Source organism: Danio aesculapii, chromosome 6, assembly GCF_903798145.1.
Source record: "Danio aesculapii chromosome 6, fDanAes4.1, whole genome shotgun sequence".
Taxonomy (NCBI): domain Eukaryota; kingdom Metazoa; phylum Chordata; class Actinopteri; order Cypriniformes; family Danionidae; genus Danio; species Danio aesculapii.
Genome location: NC_079440.1, coordinates 43,397,597 through 43,420,553, shown reverse-complemented (window position 1 = coordinate 43,420,553; position 22,957 = coordinate 43,397,597). Strand labels below are relative to the sequence as shown.

General features: G+C 35.0%; 2 protein-coding genes across 2 annotated transcripts in view; one reads left to right on the top strand and one right to left on the bottom strand.

The window, feature by feature from the left end:
* tgfa (transforming growth factor, alpha) overlaps positions 1-5,692 on the bottom strand; it is a 13,120-nt gene extending 7,428 nt beyond the window's left edge. The window contains exons 1-2 of the mRNA XM_056459122.1: positions 5,249-5,692; positions 2,291-2,431 (exon numbers count right to left, since the gene is read on the bottom strand). Of these exons, the coding sequence (XP_056315097.1) occupies positions 2,291-2,431; positions 5,249-5,291 (184 nt within the window). The 5' untranslated portion in view covers positions 5,292-5,692. The remainder of the gene's footprint in view (positions 1-2,290; positions 2,432-5,248) is intronic.
* slc2a11a (solute carrier family 2 member 11a) lies at positions 5,618-22,957 on the top strand. Its single transcript, XM_056460738.1, is given in 14 exon segments — positions 5,618-5,629; positions 7,949-8,007; positions 8,009-8,078; positions 8,878-8,976; positions 9,194-9,354; positions 9,456-9,580; positions 9,682-9,811; positions 11,578-11,726; positions 13,697-13,884; positions 16,071-16,181; positions 17,370-17,471; positions 20,693-20,768; positions 20,886-21,013; positions 22,725-22,957. Coding segments are annotated over 14 exon segments (1,629 nt in total). The 3' UTR covers positions 22,944-22,957.

Here is a 22,957-nt window from a genome sequence, read left to right as displayed (position 1 = left end):
ATTTCTTTTTCAGTATTGTTAAGTACAGCAGCCAACATCAGAGTATAATAAAATATTTATAAATATTAATAAATAACCAAAAGGTGAAGACTTGGTTATTTTTATTGACTTGACTGTTGATTGGATTTTGGTTGGAGAGGTCCAGCACACTAGGAACTAAACTCTCATTCTGGCAAAATAATCAAGTAACTTTAATGGCATACCATGGCTGCAGCAGGTGCATTTATGTTACGCATAGTGTTATCACGATATTGAATTTTGGTACCAATTGGTACTGAAATTTTAAAGACGTCCAATTCCCGCTAACATTTAAGCACTGTTGAGCATGTTCTTATGCCTCATTCACACTAGCAGCGTCTTTGTAGCTGCCTGTCGCTCTGCAAACGCAGGTCTGTGTAAGTCTACGGCACGGATAATACAACCGGCCTCTGAGCGAGCTGAGAGAGGATCACATGAGCTCTACTGGTGCTTCTATTGGCTGTTGCTCAAGAAAGTTCATTTGCATAAATTTGAAGGATTCTCAACTGTCACTTCACTCGACACGCCCACCTGGTCACCAACAGTCACTGTTGCTCGCGTAGATGGAGGTCGCCGAAAGTCATTCGCTTGCAGTTAAAATGAATGATCACTTGTAAGGGGTTGTTGCTAGATCGGATATGGATGCGGCCAGAAGAAGAATTATTTATATTATTTATGAAATTTCCTATTTATTGTATTGTATTAACGCCTACCCTCACCCCGACAGTCACAGTACTGTAAAAATATTAATTATTGTTCTACAGTGTCATAAAAAATGCTGGTATATTAATGTTCATTTCACACCTCCGGCCGGCCGCGTATCCAATCTAGACTTTACCCTTGTGGGGTGAATGAGGCTTTAAACACTGCTGATTTGCCAATGTGTTGACGTGCTCAACAGAAATGACTGTGATTGGCTGTGAAGGTAATCGGTTCCCTGCTGTTTACCGATTGCAAACACAGATACAGACACTGGAGCGGTTTAAAGTCATGAAGATCAGCTTGTCTGTTTATGAGCGATCCATACGAGCGATCCACTGATGAATCGACTGATATTCATAACTTTAAATCAATTCAATATCCCTGTATCTGTGTTACAGCAATGAACTGATGAGCTTCAAGGCCAATCACAGTCATTTCTGAGCATGTGAACACAATGGCAAATCATCAGTTTAAGTACGCTCAAATGTTAGCAGGAAACGGACGTTTGTAAAATTCAGTTCCTTGACAACACTAGTTACGCAACACCTAAAAATTGGCTAACTTCTGTTAATAGAACCAACATGTTCACCTGCTTGAACAAGGATTATGCTTTGCAAGTTGCAACCATGGATACATGTGCGCGAGATGATTCAGAACATATTTACTTGGTGCAGATCCTGAAAATTGTATTTGTGTAAATACATGGAACTTAGCCGACTTTCAGGCACAGTTCCTGTAATCAGTTCCTTGATTACTATACCAAATTTGCCCACTGGCCTCTGCCTATCATGGCCTCCTAACCATCCCCATATCATAATTGGCTTCATCACTCTGTCTCCTCTCCACAAATCACCTGGTGTGTGGTGTGTGGTCTGGTGCAATATGGCTGCTGTCGCGTCATCCAGGTGGATGCTGCACACTGGTGGGGGATGAGGAGATTCCCCCAATGTGCAAAGCGCTTTGAGTGTCTAGAAAAGCGCTATATAAATGTAAGGAATTATTATTATTATGACGCTAGAATTAGAGTATAGTTCCTAGCCATATCGACTTCTGAAAACAGCAACTTTTTTTATTTTTGAGTGAGATGCTAATGGTCTAACCCAATTCAATATTTTATACTAAGCTAAAATAGCTCTTGCCAGACCCGAAGATCGACTGAATGGATTCTAAAATGGTAAAACTCAACTTTTTAACTCTAAGGAAGTTGTAAAAAGAGCCTATATATATATATATATATATATATATATATATATATATATATATATATATATATATATATATATATATATATATATATATATAAATAAAGTGAAGCGTTTCTTTAATAAGTGTTTCCTATAAACATGGCTAATGTTTCCAAATACATCAAAATACAGTTTTATGTTTAACTGGGCTAAAAACAAAAAGTTAATTTAAATATTTCGCTTCTGAAATGCAGGAAACTAGCTCGCTTTCATAAGACGGCCATTTTGTGTTGCATAATACATTACAGGTTACATAAACACACATGGCATTTCATACCTATGAAACCTAAATTAACCCAAGCATGAAGAAAAGAGGCGTTACATACTTCTGACTCGTGTGGTAGTAGTGGTGGTCGTGGTGCTGGTGGTGGTAGTAGTGGTAGTTGTGGTAGTAGTTGTTGTGGTGGTTGCAATGGTCGTCGTTGAGGTAGAATTCTCTTGCACCTGCCCATACGTAAAAAGGGAGCCTACAAATCAAACACAACATGCATATATTCAACAGAAACTAGAAATGTTGACGATAACCAAGCAAGCAGATTACGACGAGGTCTTTAAAACGCTGAAATAACTCAACCACTTACCCAAGCGTGAAAACGAAGATCCAACAAAGTCAAAAAATGCCACATTCATAATGGTTACAGCAATGACAAAACCACGAAGCAACAGCATCACACACTAGAGAGAAAAAGGCTTGAGAGGCATTTAGCTCAAATGAGAAATAGCTACTCAAAGTCAACTAGCTTCAGACTCAGAGATTAATTAAAATGCCATGGAACAACAGTGGGAGTTTCTGACTTCTGACCTTTAGACTATTTTGAGAACTGCTACAGAGAAAGACTGGGTTAAGATAAATTAAAGTGGATTGTGATGCGGATCTCTCCGCATGCACAGGTAGGATACCGCCGGAGAAATCTTGTCACGGCCCTTTCAGTTCATGCTTACATTTACGCCAAATGGCAGATACATCACAAATCCCAAAATTTATTGCACAGTTTCTACTGTAAAGTTTCTTTGTGGGACGTTTTAACACCATTATTGGTGCTTTCAATAACACTGCAATGAGATCAATGAAAAGTAAATTACAGATGTCAAGAAAATGCTGATTATAACTTCTTTAATTCAACAATGAAATTACTAATGCACGTTTACTATTGTCAATAGCTTAACAACATGCTAATGCGAAACTGCTAAAACCAATTGGTTAAGTTGTAAAATATATTTAAAAGGTTTCGTGATGGTAAAGGAACAGTATATGAGGATGAAACACAAACATTTGGTTTTAATTAGATCTATAAATGATAGATATAAATGAGAGATAGGCCTCTCAATCAATTTTGTCACATGCTATTCATTCTGTGTTCAATTAAAATGTATTTATTTTAAGACAGAGGTAAAAATCTGTTATTTAAGCAAAGTTCATGCATAAATCACATGCGAGCCATCTTCGTCTGTTTTATACCATTTCCAAAGTGTTCTGATTACTCTCTAATGTTTACTGTGGTGCCGCTAAAATGGTTTGATGGGACTCTGGGACCTTAAGGCACTTTTATATTCTATGTGCATGGGGCTTTTATGAAAATCCTTGTTAAATGAGGGAATATTGTTTTTTATTGCAATGGAAACTTCTCAGAAAAAGCTTTTCTAGTTACAAGAAAACTTTAATATTTTAAACAAAGGCGCCGAGTTGAAAGGAGTGCACAGAATATATTGATACATTTACCAAATGAAAGACTTGTTGGAGCTCTCTTACTCTGGACACAGTTTTAGCAAGTAAACAGAAAATAAAATAATAAATAAAATGCCCAGAGAGAAGAACTTCCTGAGCGAATGAAAAAGGGACAAATCACCCAAAAATGAGACTTTACTCACCACTTTCTCACCCTCGAGTGATTCTTAAAAAACCTTTATGTGCTTCCCTTTTCTGTTGAACAAATGTTAGAAACTTGTAACCATTGTCTTCCGTAGTAAAAAAACATACTATGGAAGTCAATGGTCTCGGTTTTCTAACATTTTTCAAAAGGACTTCTTTTGTATTCAACAGAAAATAAAAAACTCAAAGAGGTTTGTGACAAGTGAAAGATGATTAAACGATGACAACATTAAGTTTTGGGAGAACTCTCCCTTTACAAAAATGATGATATTTTGAAGAAAGCTGATAGCGCTGGGCAAAAGAACATTTCGCATAATGTTCCACAGAAGTCAGTCAGCCATGTTTTGGAAACGTGAATAAATAAATAAATAAATAAATAAATAAATAAATAAATAAATAAATAAATAAATAAATAAATAATAAAGTGATTAATGGAACAAGTGAGCAAAAAAGTTTTTGGGTGAACTAGCCCTTTAAATGTAAGACAACCCTATTATTGCTAGCTTACACCTTCTAATGGTTTACTTTACCAGCTGCCATTCCTTAAGCATTGTTGTAACAAAATCGCATTCTGAGAAAATGGGACCTCGTCTTTTGTTGCAGTAGAGCTCAAGTTCCCATTGAATGTTATTTAGAAAGGGGAAAGAAAGTACTTTATGGGGCATCAGGCAGGTTTAGAAATGCCTAGTCATGATGATCCGAATATAAATATTTGGATATTTGAAATCACAATAAGCGACAGCACACAGGATGTCCTGCTGGTTAAAAAATACTTCATGAAACTTGACTTTCTCACATTAATACTGCTTGCTGCGTTAAGAACGTGCCTTCACTGTAGCGACAAAGGCATAAAGGAGAGAATGGCTCTATATTTAAACTAAGCTCAGTTAACCTCGTTAATGACGGGTGCAAGACTATTGAGCCAAAGAAGCTGCTGGACAAAAAAAAAGGACAAACCACTGCTTCTAGCATGCATTACACAGACCGACAAGACATCTGTCAAATTTAAGCAAAGTTATTCTACATTGGATACACAAGTTCTTCATTATTGATGATGAGACTGAATCATTTTTCAGGAAAAAAAAGCTTAAACTAGAGATTATTAAAGATTAGAGTCAAATCATAGAGCAATATACATTATAAAATCTAAATTTATCATCACTGGAAAATCACATGCACATCATTAAAAGCTTCATTCACAGCTCATATCTTTACATTTAGAGTCTGAAACTCTGAATCAACACTATTCTAAATGTAAGATTAAATTCAATTTAGACAAATCATTAAAACAAATTTAATTTGCTTGAAAAAAAAACACTACAAAATCGTCTATGCATCTCTAGTTAACTTAAGTCTTACATTTTATTTTATTAAAACGTATCAAAAGGGCACAGCAAAAAACACTTGTACTCACCGGTGAGAAGAAATATTGTATCCCAAAAAGCACGATACATCATTATAAGGCGTTTGGGTGAGTTGTTGATGAAGGATTCTCAGCGTCGTCTTTTATATTAAAACATTTATGTTTGCCAATAAAGATGAAGGCACGCGCGTTTTCGTGAGATTGGCCAGTAGTAGTTATTATTGACCGTCCGTTGCACTGGTCAGAAATCTGACTTCCATATTAAAACTCTGAGCGTCTTTCTTCATAGTTTCATGTCGCCTACTCGACACAAGACGCCATGCGTCAATCCAGGTATTGAACTTGACGTCAAACTTGAGCAACGTCGTCTAACTGTTGACGTCATATGAAACTCTAACTATTTATTTCTAATTCACTATAATGTCGAAGATGGTAAAACAGGGGTGAAATATAGTTAAGTAGAGAACTGCTTTATAGATTACTCAGAGCGCAAGACTCTCCACACCCTGAACATCCTTCTCCTGTGCATGCGCGCGCGCGAGTTAAAAGAGGAGTGCACTGCCGGGCTGGAGGACAGTTGGGGTTTTAACACATTTTCTTTATTTATTTATATATTTGGAAGTAAACTAAATAAATATATTTTTTGAATAGTCTAACAATCATAAACAAAATTATATATAAGTAGAAACTTAACAGAACATATTTATTTCTGGTAATATTTAAACCAATATGAGATATAGATTTTTTTTCTACACTAGTCCCATACACCACCCTTCAGGCTTTTTTGTTTAACATTTAGACCAGGGGTGCCAAAACGTTTTCATATAAAAGGCCAAAAGACAAATATCATTGAGAACCATATAGGTCGAAGGTAAATTTACCAAACTATATTAGTTTCCATGGGTAATTTCCAAAATTATTTCATTAGATTTAAAAGTAAATATAAAACATTACTTTAAATAATATTATTTAATGCAGTAAACTATTTAAAAATTATACGTTATTGCAATAATAACATAATCACATTTATAACACCATGACTTTCCATGATGAATACTAGTCAAGCAGAATCTGCCTTTGCCTTGATTTGTCCTCTGTCTGTTGTATGACCGTATGTACATTTAAACTAAATCTGATTTATTTACATTGATTAATTGAAGCATTTAATTTCAGTTAGCTTTTAACAATAAAACAAATAAACAAAATGTCCCATTGGATTAGAAATGACAACCTCTAAACCATGGTCATCATAATTTGTTTAAAAAAATGAGTAATAGGCTATCTGATGTCACATTTTAAATGGATATCCATCACAGATGTCCTACAGTTCTTATTACACTACAAAGCAACTATTAACCAACACATTTTCTACTGGGTTTTAAAAACATGTTCCATTAAGATTTGTTGGTTTTATTATCTCACCAGCGGAAGGCAAACATTACCAGTACCCACAGGACCAGTACTGTTTCTGTTAAAACCAGCAAAATTCTGTGATGGTTCTTTGTTGGCTGATTGTTGTTGGGTTTTTGTTTTTCACCAGAGTCCTTAATTTCATTAGAAATAGATTGGTCACATTGACCTGGCTAGCTCTTATGTTTTTCTGCTTTTGTTGTAAGTTTACCTTTACATGTGTGATGTGGCATGATTTTTCCACTCCACTACCACGGGTATTTCTTTCATTTAAGACTGGATTACACTGAAGGCCAAAATGAGTAAAGAAAACACACACTGTAACTGTAATAGTATAAACAGGCTACTGGGACAGTCACAAAAGCAGGTCTGTTACATTAACTTAGTAAAACAAATCTTTGTGTTCTAACTTAGCTGTTTCTGTTCTAAAAAATTCCATCTCAGCAATTTGATTGACCACTTTTTGTAACACATACAGACAAGAATATATTTATCCTTATGAAAATTATCTATATGATATTATATCAAAACTGTGTCCATTTTTTTGTACAAAACTGTATGACAATTTGTTTATTTATTTGTTTGTTTGTTTGTTTTTCCGATTGACTATCATTTGTTTTGCATTTCTACCATGAATTCCATTATGGCAAAACCATGGTTGTATTGTGTTTACCATAGTTCAGACTTTTTATTTTCTTCTTCTTCTTCTTCTTCTTCTTCTTCTTCTTCTTATCTTTGGCCTGCTAATTTTTATAAAGGCAAAGTTTTTATCCAGTCATTGGGTCAGTTAATATAAACTCAAAGCTGATTTGTAATAATTAATTTTATAAGTCGACCAAAATTGAATTTAGTCCTTCTGAAACGTTTTTAACAGAGTGCAAACTTCATGAGTGCAAAATTATTTTAATGTTATGTTGCCCTCTAGTGGAATGAACAGATAAGTTCAATATCACCTCAAATTGTTACTTTTCATAATATTAAATAAATTAACTAGTGCCTAGTGCCGACTGAATCTAAAACTAGCTTAAAACTGTTTTTATTTTCAGAGGACAATAATGTTGCATAAATACTCTTTGTACTATTTTACAGTAGACTACCTACTGTATAGTTATATCTATCTTCCGATAGGTGGAGTTAAACTAGTTTATATGATCTCATAGCATTTAAATGGACTTGGACACTTAAATGGACACAAGCAGGTGCGTTTAATTCATCAGGAGCTCTCAAGACAATCTGAAAATCTATTACAACATTGTTTTATTTTATTAGTCAAGAGGTTAGTTGGTTAAACTGTAATGAAGTTGTTTATTATTGTCTTTCATTTTTACTCACCTTCCGCAGAACAACGATGTCTCATGTAATGGCGAGAACAGAATGAACTAAATGCTTCTTTCTCTATTTTTTGGATTTCAATCTCTGGAATTATCATTAGCACTTACGAAAGGACAACATGAACACAAAGGAGAAGAAGGTAAAATGTTACAAACGTCCTGTTACTGAAGTTTTTCATTAGACTGATTTTTGTTTTTAAAGAGACAAAATTCTGTCATAGTTTACTCACATTTGACTTGTTCCAAACCAGTTTGTGTTTATTTGTTCTGTTGAACACAGAATAATACGCATTGAAGAACGTTGGAAACCTGACTTCCATAGTATTTTAGTATTAGTATTTCTACACTATTTCTACACTGCAAAACCCAATAAATGAAGAGCACTCATACCAACTGAGTACTGTAAAACTCAATAAGTTAAGGCAACTAAAACCATTTTAGGAAACCAATTTCAACAAACCATTTGAGTAAAAAAAACTAATCTAAATAAGTACTGTGAATTTACTCCATTTAAGTTGAAGAATTGTGGTATTTAATTAACAAATTTCCCTCAACACTGAGTTTAAAACTCTTTTCAAATGAGTAGAATTAACTTAAGTTGACTGTTTTACAGTGTGTGGATGTCAGTGGTTACCGCTTTTCAACATTCATCAAAACATTATTTTGACTATAAATTCAAACAGGTTTGGAACAAGTGGTAGACAAGTAAATGATGGCAGAATTTTTGGGGTGAACTATCCCTTCAAATAAACAAGTTGCAAGTTTTTTGTAAAGTAAATGTAGCTCTCCCTTTATTGACATTTCAATGAACTATTAGTAATTCATATGAAATACATTTAATTTGTGCAGTATAATAAAGTTAGGGCATAACATCTTATGATGTATTTGGAGATTAAATGCTGATTAAATATGCATGTTATCATGTATTTGTCTCATCAGGGTCATTCATACACTTTGGTATTAATGGTGACATCTGCAGCGATTGGGGGAACATTACAATATGGATACAACTTGGCCATAATGAATGCACCGACTATTGTAAGGGATAACAATATATTGTAAATGTTTCAGTGTGTGTGTTTATATATATTGATTCATCACATTGTGGTCCCCAAAAGTATGCAATATCAATAAACTTTGACCTTGTGTAAACTTTTTATTTTGTTTATTTTAGTTTAGTAAGTTATCATAAAGAAAGCATGACAAGTGTGTGTGTGTTAATTACCTATTTTTTGTTGTGTGGTCCCTCCTGCAGTTTATTCAAAACTTTGTGAATGAGACATTTCAGGAGCGGTGGGGAATACAACTGGGGGTTTATGAAGTCACACTCATATGGACCTTTATAGTCTCCATTTTTTCATTGGGTGGCCTTACTGGAGCCCTAATAGCAGGTCCAATGTCTGTACGTTTAGGGAGGTATGGTCATTTTTGGCAGCTTGTTGTTAATCTACAGTATTCACAAAACCTCAATGCTTCATGCTAATAATAATTCACCCTGTTATGTTCTTGTTTCCAAGGAAGAAGACTTTGCTGCTTAACAATGTCTTTCTATTATCAAGTTCACTGCTTGCACTGCTGAGCCGAACCGCAAAGTCATTTGAGATGATTATTATATCCAGATTTTTAGTTGGAATAAATGCAGGTATTGTGTTGATATCTGTTTTGCCCATAAAAGTATCATTAATGAGCCCCAAATATTTTGAGATTGAGATATTGATAATGTTTCTTCCTCTTTCTGTTCAGGGATCAGTATGAATGTACAGCCCATGTATTTTGGTGAAAGTGCCCCAAAGCACTTACGAGGAGCCGTGTCTCTATCCTCTGCTGTATTCACTTCATTTGGACTGGTTTTAGGACAGGTGGTCAGTCTGAGGTATGATGTATATGAAGTTCTGTTCTGTTTTATTATTTAATAGTACTTTGTTAGGTGCATTCAGGGTGTTATTTGTATTACTACACTGTTAACAATTTCCTGTAGAATCTATGGTAACTTACTGGCAGCAGTTCACCAGTAACTTACTGTATTATACTGTATGTGTATTTACAGCACCATTTATCTTACTGTATATGTATTTACAGTATTGTATTTACTGTATTTACTGTAAAATATATAGTAACATACTGTGGAACTGTCCTACAGTAAAATTTGGTTCATTTTACAGTTAAATACCGTGTAATTTACAAAAATCATTGACAGAGTACTTTTTAAACAAAAAAAATAGTCAAATTAGCACGTACATCTCTGAAACATACTGAAGTATACTTAACTTGTACTGACATAAAGTCTCAGTGTACAATATCTGGCAAATGCATGTGTTCAGTCTTTTGATTTCTATATACTTACAAACTTTCTAAAGTATTATTGGTTTGTTTTTACTCTTTTGATTGAGTAGCTTTTTAAATATTTTTTGACATAGTGTTACAAACTTGTCTTTTAAACTTGTTCGAGAGTACCAAGTCAAATAAAATATTAAAAAATTAAAAAAAACTTACTATTTAAATAGTTAAAAGTTATCAGTATACCTAAAAGTTCACTTATACTTACAAATGAGAAACTTACTCACCGGCCACTTTATTAGATACACCTGTCCAACTGCTCTTTAGACGTAGAAATGTTCAAGACGATCTGCTACAGTTCAGACCAAGTATCAGAATTGGCAAGAAAGGCGATTTAAGTGACTTTGAATGTGGCATGGTTGTTGGTTCCAGACAGGCTGGTCTGAGAATTTCAGAAACTGATGATCTTTTGAGATTTTCAAGCACAACCATCTCTAGGGTTTACAATGAACAGTCTGAAAAAGAGCAAATATCCAGTGAGTGGCAGTTCTTTGGCCGCAAATGCTGTGTTGATGCCAGATGTCAGAGGAAAATGACCAGACTGGTTCGAGCTGATAGAACATGACATTGAGTTCTGCACTGTACTAAAATGGCCTCCACAGCCACCAGATCTCAATCCAGTAGAGCATCTTTAAGGAACTGGACATTCGCATCATGGATGTGCAGCCAACAAATCTGCAGCAGCTGTGTGATGCTATCATATTCATATGGACCAAAATCTCTAAGGAATATTTTTAATATCTTGTTGAATCTATGCAATGAAGGATTAAGGCAGTTCTGAAGGCAAAAGGGGGTCCAATCCAGTACTATTAAGGTGTACCTAATAAAGTGGCCGGGGAGCATATATGTTAACTAGTTGTTTATGCACAGGTTACTAGTTAAGTATACACTTAATAGTATTCATCTATACATTTAAAAGCGAGACATTTTTAGTGCTCGGTGTTGAAGTAATACACTTACAAAGATACTACATTGATTTTAGAATACTTGCTATATTAGTACACTTAAAATATACTATTGCTGTGTTTATGATCGATTACATACTTATACTACAATATAGAACAAAATTACAAGAATTATAATAAAACCTAGGCCATAAAATGATGACAACATGGTTAATGAAGTGCACCCAGATTGCATTCAATTTCATAAAATCATTACAATCATTTAGAATGTAGTTTTTAGTGGTTGTGAAATGATTACCTATTCCAGAGAGAATGTGATTTGGGATACAGGTAGGAATTTTAATTTTGTATACTGAAGTATATACAACTTTATCATGATTTTGTGTGTACTTTTCAGAGAGTTGTTGGGTAGTGAGCCATATTGGCAGTACTTATTGGCAAGTAATGCCATTCCAGGCTTCATCCAGCTCCTTACCTTGCCCTGGTTTCCAGAGAGTCCCCGTTACCTCCTTTTTGACTGTAAAGACAAGGAGGCCTGTCTATCAGGTATGAGAGCTCGAGTTTAAAGCATTGGTGCAAGTATACTGTATATTAGAATATGTTTTGCAATAAAAAGTAAGACAACCCAGTTGAACCCTCAGAAATGCATAAAGCAACCGCCACTGGAGCGTCTTTATACTTCATTTACCCCTAACAGTTCAAAGTGGTACTTTTAGCGTAAATATTGCAATTGTAAGATTTACAGGTTTTAAATGGGATTCATGCCTCTTTTACAATATGTAAAATACCCTACAAATAACGTTTTATAACTCTTTGAAACTGCCCCTATTAGACTTAGATCATAATTGTGCCATTTTGGTGACTGTCACTTTAAATTGAAATGAGATCGTGCTCCTTTCAGAAGATGGCGGAGCTACAAATGTGTAGGCATAGGGGCAGATTCAAAAACAATGCTAACTTCCTATGCTAATGAGGGAGAGATCATCATTAATGAGGCGAGCTTTCCCCTTCTAATGACAGGTATAAAGGGATAATGTCAATCAATGTGTTTCTATAGGCTGTTTTTATGAAGTGTGATTATAAAAAATAAAACCTTAAAATACATTTTTACCATTAGAAGCTGCTTTTATTAACAGGCTGTTGCCACACAACTAGGTTTAAACCCCTTAATAAAGTGATTTTGCATAATAGATCCCTTTTAGGGGGTGATGAGGTTCAAAGTTGCCTTTTCAAGAGTGCTGCCCAATGACAAACTAGCTGCAAACCCATGCTAGATTTTTTTGTGTTTATTAGACATCCAGATGTAGACAGAAAATTTAGAAATCCATTTATATTTTATATTTAGAAATACAAATATAGACATTTTTCTAAAACAAAGCTAAATTCAGACATCGCTAATAGATGCCTAACAGTAGTGTAAAAATAGACTAGTCATCGTACAGGCTGGCCTGTGAAGTCTGTCTGATCTGTTTGATGGATAGTACATTTTTAGACTATTCTTAGATGTCTTTTAAATTTTCATTGACAGTCCAAATTAAGCTTAATTTTTGCCTAGCTTAGACATCTTTTAAAAATAAAATTGCTTGGTGGGAAGGTACACTTTTTACCTGACTATGTATAAAGCACAATAATTTATGGGGATCAAAGACGAGATGTCCCATTTTGGTGTATGTAATAAATTACTTTTATGAAAGTGATTTAAAAAGCAATGAAAACATGAAAAGTAAGTAAATAACTACAATGAAAGTAACTGTCTGGGTGAAATAATTAAAAAATGTATATATTATTGTGATCTCTTTCTGACAAACTGAATGGTTTGATGGATAATAGCAAAATTTAAAGATTTATAAAGATAGTTCAGCCAAAAATGAAACTTTCTTCACCATTTACTCACGCTCAAGTAGTTCTAAAGTTTAATGAATTTCTTTCTTCAGTGAAAATGTTGAGGAAAAAACAGTCATTGACATCCATAGTAATAACAAAAATACTATGGAAGTCAATGGCTACTTTTTTCAAATATTCTTCAATATATCTTCCTTTGTGTTCAACAGAAGAGAGAAATTCAAACATGTTTTGGAACCAACGGAGAATTTTCATTTTTGGTTGAAAAATCTCTAAAAATAACAAGTATTTTGGGGCTGTATGTGATCTTTAAACGATCTTGCTTTAAGTCATTCTTGCTATACTTTTTCTGTATAATAACTATTGTTACATTGCATGACATTGTAGAGTCTTCTCAAACTGATTAGATTCATGGTATAATGATATAGTCATGCATGTTTTGATGTTCGAACATTCATTTTGTTGTTTGACCAATGTACTTTCACGTGTACTTCTAAAGCAAATTTGCCATCCAATAAAAGTGAGTCCTTCAATTGAATCGAAAGAAGAGTACAACCAAGAAACTAATAAAGTTTATAAGACATGACAATCTATGACAACATTTAAATATCTCAGTCTGCTATTTTCAAAATATCTTAATGATTCTACATGCATTGATCCTATTTGTTTCATAGCATTGAAGCGTCTGCGAGGCTGTGAGGTGCAGAGAGAGGAGCTGGATGAGCTCCTGCAGGAACAGAATGAAATCAAAAGCGATCGTGCCAAGCAGCCGTGGGATCTGTTGACTGACCGCAGCGTCCGCTGGCAGCTGATCTCGGTGGCCGTCTTGAGCAGCGCCATGCAGCTGTGCGGTAATGACTCGGTGAGACCCTGCATCTGTCCAGTCCTGTGCTCTTACAGCTTTATCTGTGGGAAATTGAATCTCCGGTGCATTGCTTCATAAGCTGAATATTAACCAAAGAAAGCACATCCAGCAGTTCACGAGAATAAAAGCTTATGTTGCAGGCTTTACGTTAATATTTGCTGGAATATTTATAGTTTACATGCTTAAATATGTGGTGGTTCATTCCATTGTGGCGACCCCGGATTATTAAAAGGACTAAGCCGAAAAGAAAATTAAAGAATGCTTAAATATGTTGTCTTTTAAACTTTTGGTTCATCAAAGAATCCTAAATATAATGTTTCATGGTTTCTACATATTGAGATTTTATATAATAATAATAATAGTAATAATCAGCACAACTGTTACAGCTGTTTCCATATTTCTAAATGTTTTTGAGCAACAAATCAGCTTATCAGAATTATATCTAGAGAATTATGTGACTGATGAAGACTGGATTTATGATAATAAAAATCACTCTCTCAGTTGGTGTAAACACTAATAAAGAGTTTCTGTATATTATATAGTTTTAAAAACAAAGTCAAAGCCCAATGACAAACTATCTGCAAACCCATGTAAGATTTTTTTGTTTAATAGACATCTAATAGACATCCGAACTCAGAAAGCCTCATTTTGGTTTAGATTAGATGTCTTTTAAACACAAAATAGCTTGGTGGAAAGGTTCATTTTTTATCTGACTATACATATAATACAATAATATATGGGGTCAAAGGCAAGATGTCCCATTTTGGCGTACACTGTAAAATCCTTTTATAAAAGTGATTTTAAATCCAATGAAATCATTTTAGATACAAGTAAATAACTTCTATGCAAGTAACTGTAAAAATTACATTAATAAATAAATATCTTTAATATATAAATATCTTTCTGACAAATGCGTAAAAACTAGTCGTTTGAAAGAGAATGACAAAATATAAAGATTTAAAGAGATAGTGTAGCCAAAAATGAAACTTTCTTCCCTATTTACTCACTCAAGTGGTTCTAAACTTGTATTAATTTTTTCCTTCAGTAAAAATGTTGGGGGAAAAACAGTTATTGACATCCATAGTAGGAACAAAAAATACAAAAAGAGGTCAATAGCTACTTATTTCAAACACTCTTCAGTATATATTCCTTTCTGTTCAACAGAAGAAAGAAACTGGAGTGGAGTACAAAGTGGAGAATTTTTTTGGTGAAAAATGTCTTGTAAATGACAAGTAGTTCGTATTTTTATGACTGGAGTAATGATATTCAAACTGATAATCTTGCATAAGCAAATCATCATGTTTTTGGTAAACTTCTGTAGTGGTAAATGGGTTTTAAAAAGCAAGAGAAAAGTCTCCAAATTCTGTAAAAGGAGGACAAAACATTGACATTAATGATTGGAAAAGTGAAAGTTGCTCTCAGTTGCTGTCAACACTAATAAAGAGTTTCTGCAAATTAAATGTTTTTAAAACAAAAACATTTGAGTTGTATGATTAAATTATTTGTAATATGTTAGTGTTATTAGTAGCATATGATTATATGATCATATTTAAATAATTTATGAGTAACTATGAACAGGTGTCATTACAGGCTGTGAAATGTATGTTGGCTGAGAGAGCTCAAATGCACTGCAACACATGCAGAAAAACACTAACAAATTGAGAAAACATCTTCAATTTGACAACAGATTCGCACATAAATTCTCACAACACATGCAAACACAGAAATGCACTGCAAATAATAATAAACACAAAGTCAGTGAGTTAATTCGTCAGATTATTAGGGATAAAAATGTTCAGATTACAATTTCTGAATTTGCATTTGCATGTTTGAAACGTATTAAACATTTAACCACTGAAGTACTAAATACAGCTGCTACTGTCCTCAAATAACTGGTTAAAAGTTGACAAAACAGACAAAAACACCAGATTTGTAGAGAAATGTATCTCTCTCATCTATCTGTCATACAGTCCACCAAAACAAATCATACCAAATCTTTTTCCACTGAGAAGCTAAAACGGCAAATGATTGACTTGCCTTGCATAAAGCTTAGGTAAATCTTTTTTGTACCCAACACTTCTTACATAACTCAAAACGCCTCAGAAGGATTTCAGGCCTTAACCCTGATGTGTTTTGATTTGGGGTTTTTTTTCTAAACCTTTTTTTTCTTTCATATTCCTTAGATCTACTTCTATGCATCATATGTCTTCCAAGAAGCGGGCATATCTGCAGGACAGATCCAATATGTGACCATCGGCACCGGGATGTGTGAATTCACTGCTTGCATTTTGTGTGTGAGTCTTACATTCATCTGTTATCAATCATGTAACCATCCCAGATTAACGCAGCCAGTCTTTTAACCCACTTGTACAGTGTCAGTGTATTATTTAATCCAAAATATTAGCCTGATCAGTCAAATATTTTTCTGAGATCATTTATTTGAAGTACCCTAGTTAATGTAGCTATAAAACAATGGTAACACTTTACAATAACAGTATAAACACTATACTATACTAAACACTAAAAACTAATACACAGCAAGCATTTTTTGTTTTTAAATCTAAAAGATATAGATATCTAATAGACGTCTAAACATAGTCGTCTTGGCTGAAACAAGGCTAAATTTAGGATTTTCAGTGAAAATCTAATAGAGGTCTAAGAATAGTCCAAAACTAGACTAGTCATCAAATAAAAAGAAACGAATGACCACACATATAAAGTCTGTCTATTTGATGACTAGTCTAGTTTTGGGCTATTCTTAGATATCTATTAGATTTTCACTGACAGCCCAAGTTTAACTTTGTTTTAGCAAAGCTGTCTTAGTTTAGATGCCTATTAGACATGTAATGATGTACTAATATGCAACTAAATGTTACCAAAAAAACACCCAGTGTATGTTTGTTAATTAATGTGTTAATTAGCTTGCTAAGAATAGTAGTAAAAAGTGTAACTTTTTTCAATATGAACTCATCACCTATTAATGTATTATGCCATGACTTTACTTGGAGGGGTGCTTTATCATTAACTCACTCTTAACTTACAAAATTTAGTGTTTAAATTGTTCATTATAAACACTTCTCTATTGTTTTTCAATGTAAACATGCACTTGACGGACATGTGTGATCATTATGTTTAAACACAGAAGTTCATGTGTTAAGAATGCGGTAATTATAATGTACCCCTCCAAGTAAAGTCATATGATACATTAACAGGGTCATGTAGGTCAATGTAGGTGCACTTTTAACTCACTCAAAACCAAGGTGTTAATTAATACATTAATTAACAAACATCAACAAGTAATTAAAGTACAGGCTTATCATAACTGATCAATAATTTATTATTAATTAACATATCATTTACATATACAGTATATTAGAACATTGTTATTTATGCACTGTTTTTGTAAAGTGCTACCAAAATAATTACTGTTTGGAATAACATGGCTACACATAAACGTTATATCTGTATGTGTGTGTGTTCAGAACCTGCTAATAGAAAGACTGGGTAGGAAGCTGATGTTGATGGGCGGTTATGTTCTGATGACAGGATGGGCCATAGTCTTCACTGTGGCTCTTTCACTCGAGGTGTGTATTATCAAAGTCCCTTTAAGGCAAGTCTTTTCACTCAGCGGCCATCTTTGAAACGCCTCTCGGGCAGTGTGCTCGGGCGACATATGGAAACATTAAATTCTCAAAATTGTTTGCCAATCTTACGATTTCATTACATATTTGAAATAAACTAAACAATAATTATCTTCTAAGTTTCGTTTCTAAACGTCCAAATCAAACAAAATGTGCATGTGCACTCAAAAGCTACGAGATCACGACACCATCCTCATTTACGGCCGTGTTACACATTATAATCCTCTGAATAATGCTTCATCTGATCACGCTGGTCTTCTGAAGTAATCGACAACTTGGTCTTGATGGTGAATCTCCTTCAGAAATGACAGTGATTATTTGTTGACTAGTTTGTGGCCGTTTGAGTAGTTGCTGTCATGTGATGTGCGTTTAACAGGACAGACTGTACCTTGCTTGTTTGTTTCATACAGATTACAAAACCAAAAAACTTTTGTTTTCAAGTGCAATTCATTTAAAAGCACAGATTTCAAGCTTTATTTGGAAATATTTCTGTCTGTGAAGCAAGTATTCACTAAGATTCAGTGCATTTGTTGACCACCAAACTGTTTTAAAAGCAAATGTCTGTTCCCAGCTTTTCCCCCAAAGAAACGTCAGTCTATAATGATCTATCATAGATATATACACTAGATATCGCATAGGGACCCTGAGCATGCGTCAATAGCGCCGCCACATTTGTACAGTGCTCCCACGACATAAGTCATTTAACCGCACTAGTCAAGACAGTGTTACTACGTGAAGATGCTGGAGTTTAGCGCTGTCTACTGGTGAAGTAACGAGCTAACAAAGAAAACAAAGCACAAAGGCAGAACATTTCATAGGTAAGATTTATTTATTTTACGTTTGTGTATGTTATGAACATTTGTGCTAAACAGGTAACGCTATTGATGATAATACAGTCACTTACTGCATTCACCATTTGGCAAAATAGCACCAACTCGCACTAAATACCCGGCTTACGCTAGTTTTGTTGAATAAAATCAGCAAACAATGTAAATGAAATATTACAACGAGATGCTGAGGTGCCAGAAACTTGTATTATTTTCGGCTCAGTGAACGAGTCGTTCATAACAGAGATTCATTCACAAACGAATCGCTCCCTCCGTCAGTATGAGAAGTGAAAGTGGGAGAGGGGGTGTGTTTCAGGACACGGATTTGATCAAATTTAACAGGAAGGGAGGGTAGTACATTTCCATACACACAAACACAAGCTTTTTGTCAGAAATGCCTGTGCGATCACTGATCCATCATTGTAGAAAAGTGATGTAAAATTATAATTTTGGTAATTAAAAAAATAAAATTGCATACTGACCTCAGGGAAAACTCTCGATCATAGATATATGTGTATATGTGTATATCTCTGGCTTTGGATGGCAACAGTCCTCCACTGCAGCTTGGTCCCGCATTCATTTCAAAGGAGCGCTACCCTGTACTAAAATGGCGGCTCTATTGAAGCATTCCTTCCAATAGACAACAACAGGGCAGGCGACATCTAATGTATATATCTATGATGATCGATGATTGGCTCCTGTACTAGTAGGCGGGGCTTCATTCGCCATATTGACCGTTACACTTTTCCCCACTCAAAACTATACGAGTGACCCGTCTCGTGTATTCTATAGTCTTTGGTATTATTCAGTGTTGCTTGAACCCATTTTTCCTTACCTGCCAGAACGTGGCACGTGGAAGGTTATGTAAAAGTGTGCATGTTGAGACACTATAATTTGCCTTTGTACAGTGTACTCTCTAGGTAATGTCTAACCTCAAAGTAGACACTTAATGTCCAACTTTAGTCCTCTTGAGTGTGGGACTGAACAGACATCATTGTCAGTTAACTGATGACTGGCTACTTTGGATATAGTTTGTACTGTCATTCAGTAGATTTTTTAATGTTTGTGAAAGAAGTCTCTTATGATCACAGTGGCTGCAATCATTTGATGAAAAATACAGCAGATATGTTATATTTTGAAGTATTATTACATTTTTTAATACATTTTAGTTTTATTTATCATTTTAATATTCTTAAAAAGATCATGTCAAACAGTATACAATGTAATATTATACTGCTCTTAAAAATATGTAAGATACAACCTCAAGTCAATGGATTTGTAATATGTTTTGTGTAAAATGTTAATTTGTGATTTATTTTATAAATGACTGATAATTCACCTTTCAAATTTCAAGTAAAAAATACTTAAATACTTGCATACAATGACAATTGGTCAGTTTAAAATATTCCATGATTTCAGACCTTAAATAACAAGTGATAAACAAGTATACTGTATGTACATCTATATACACTCACTGGCCGCTTTTTTAGGTACACCTTACTAGTACCGCGGTGGACCCACTTTTGCCCTCAGAACTGCCTTAATCCTTAATGGCATAGATATAACATGGTACTGGAACTATTCCTCAGATTTTTTTCCCCATATTGACATGATAGCATCACACAGTTGCTGCAGATTTGTTGGATGCACATCCATGATGTGAATCTTCTGTTCCACCACATCCCATTACCAAGGTACTTTCAGTGTCATAAAATCCATTAAGAATCAACATAATATGCTGATTGGGTGCTGAAGAATATTTTTTTTTAATCATTTTCAGTGATGAAAACAGACGTTGACATTGACAGTTTAATGGAAACTAAAACTTTTTTTAAAGTAGCACGTTCACCTCACAGTAAGAAGGTCGCTGGTTCGAGCCTCGGCTGGGTCAGTTGGCTGTGTGGAGTTTGCATGTTCTCCCAGTGCTCGCGTGGGTTTCCTGCGGGTGCACTGGTTTCCCCCACAAGTCCAAAGACATGTGCTATAGGTGAATTGGGAAGGCTAAATGTACTCATACACTGTCCATAGAGTGTGAATGAGTGTGTATGGATGTTACCCAGTGATGGGTTGCAGCTGGAAGGGCATCCGCTGCGTAAAACATATGCTGGATAAATTGGCGGTTTATTCCGCTGTGGCGACCCCGGATTAATAAAGCCAAAAATAAAATGAATGAAAAGTGTTGATTTGAGTTTTTTTTAAATATTTTTTCTCTAACTAATTTTAAGCTTTTACTTCAGTCAGTTAAAAAAAAATAATAATAAAAATGATAGGGAAGGATAAATGTCATATTAAAACAAACAGCTGTTGTACTTCATTTTTGTTCCCTCTTCCCAATAGAATATTGTTACCTGGATGCCTTATTTGAGCATGACCTGCATCTTCACTTACATTCTCAGCTTTGGCATGGGTCCAGGTAAATCACAACATCCTGACATACAGTATGATGTTAATCTAACCAGTTCCACAGTGTCATGTCACAGTGGGCTTTGCCAAAATTGTCAACAATGTGCTCATTTTCTTCATATGGTAGCTGGGGTGACTGTTATTCTCCCGACTGAGATTTTCAACCAAACAGCACGACCTGCAGCCTGCATGACGGCTGGATTTCTAATGTGGCTTAACCTCTTCATCATCGGCATGATGTTTCCTTTCCTTGTGGTAAGAGCACAACAAAACCTGCTACACTTGAACTATAATTTAAAAAGAAAAGTGAAACAGTAAAACAAAATACAACAGCATCTCTCAAAACAAATGCCTCTATTGTGTTTGCTGATTTTGTTTTGGAGGTCTCCAACAATATGTTAACATCTATCCAAGGTTAATAATTCTCTCATAATAAACACTGCAGGATCAGCTCTTTTTTCCCTCAGTGTCTGAACGTGTTCATTCAAGGATCCGACCTTGCTAAACCCCGCCTTTCTAAGAGTCTGCTTGGCTCTGATTGGTCTACCACACTCAATACATGACAATTGATACACTTGAATTTTAGCTCCAGGGGCTTTCACAACAATTGTATACACCCTATCAGTCTGGTTTAACAGTGATACACTGGAAGAAGTAGCTGATTAACCTGAACCACCATCATAAGCCTTCATTCATTCATTTTCCTTCGGCTTAGTCCCTTTATTCATCAGGGGTTGCCACAGTGAAATGAACCACCAACTTATCCTGCATATGTTTTACACAGCGGATGCCCTTCCAACTGCTACTCAGTACTGGGAAACATCAATACACACTTATTCACACTCATACACTATGGCCAATGTAGCTTATTCAGTTCACCGATAGCACATATCCTTGGACTGTGGGGGAAACCAGAGCACCCAGAAGAAACCCACGCCAACACAGGGAGAACATGCAAACTCTACACAGAAATGCCAACTGGTCCAGCCAGCACTCGAACCAGCAACCTTCTTGTTGTGAGACTACAGTGCTAACCACTGAGTTTTAGAATAGTTGGCAGTTCATTCCGCTGTGGCGACCCCTGATAAATAAGGGACTAAGCCTAAGGAAAATGAATGAATGAATGAGTTTTAGTTTGCCCTACATCTGCTACACTTATAATGATAGCACCATGTGTCATGAAGTTACAAATGGCTGCTGTCAACAGTCAAAATGCAGGCTCTTTGTTTAGAGTGTCTCTAACCGTCTTATAGTCACTATTCTTACTTTTTCCAATTAACAAAATTAACATGTATAGATTTGGTAGAAGCGATTTGCAGTCTATTCAAAGCACTCAATTTACCGATGTGCTCCCTGAATGCAAACCCACGACAGTTGTACTACTGTACTACAATTACAATCTATTAATCAAGCTACAAGAATCTTGATTTGTTTCATAGATAAATGAGTTATGTCTTTAAGACCAGTGTTTCTCAACCACGTTCCTGGAGGACCACCAGATCTGCACATGTTTCAGTCTCCTTAACTAAACAAATCTGATTAAGATCATTCGCTCATTAGCAGAGACTGAAGCCTGTAATGGGTGTGACAGACAACAGAGACATCCAAAACATGTAGTGTTGGTGGTCCTCTAGGAACGTGGTTGAGAAACACTGTTTTAGACAATACATATTACTAAAATTTGAGTTCTTTTTGTGATATCTTATTATAGAAGACTTGTTTCAGGCAGCTCAGAAGTGATTCTTGCTTTTGCGAGACAATGACTCCAGTTGTTGTGTACTTAGATCTTTAAAACTTTACATACCTTTTACATTTTCAATTGCTATATTAAACACTACATGTAAAGTAATGTTTTTTAAAGCATAATGGGGCACTTTAACATCTAATTATTAAACTAATGATGCTTGGTGGATTTTGGGGTATTTTATTTTCTTCTACTGAATCTTCTCTGCATTTGTTTTTGCAGAGCGGTTTAGGACAGTACTGCTTCGTGCCTTTTGGGACTGTATGCCTCCTGACTGCTGCATATATTCACATGGTTCTACCCGAAACCAAGGGAAAGACCCTACCCATGATCACAAAAGAGTTTTACAAGCTCAACTACCGTGGACACAAACGAATGGATCCAGAAGCTTCACAAGCTCAGTATAAACTTGGGGAAATCCTCCACTCTACTGCCTTATAGACTGCTAAATATTC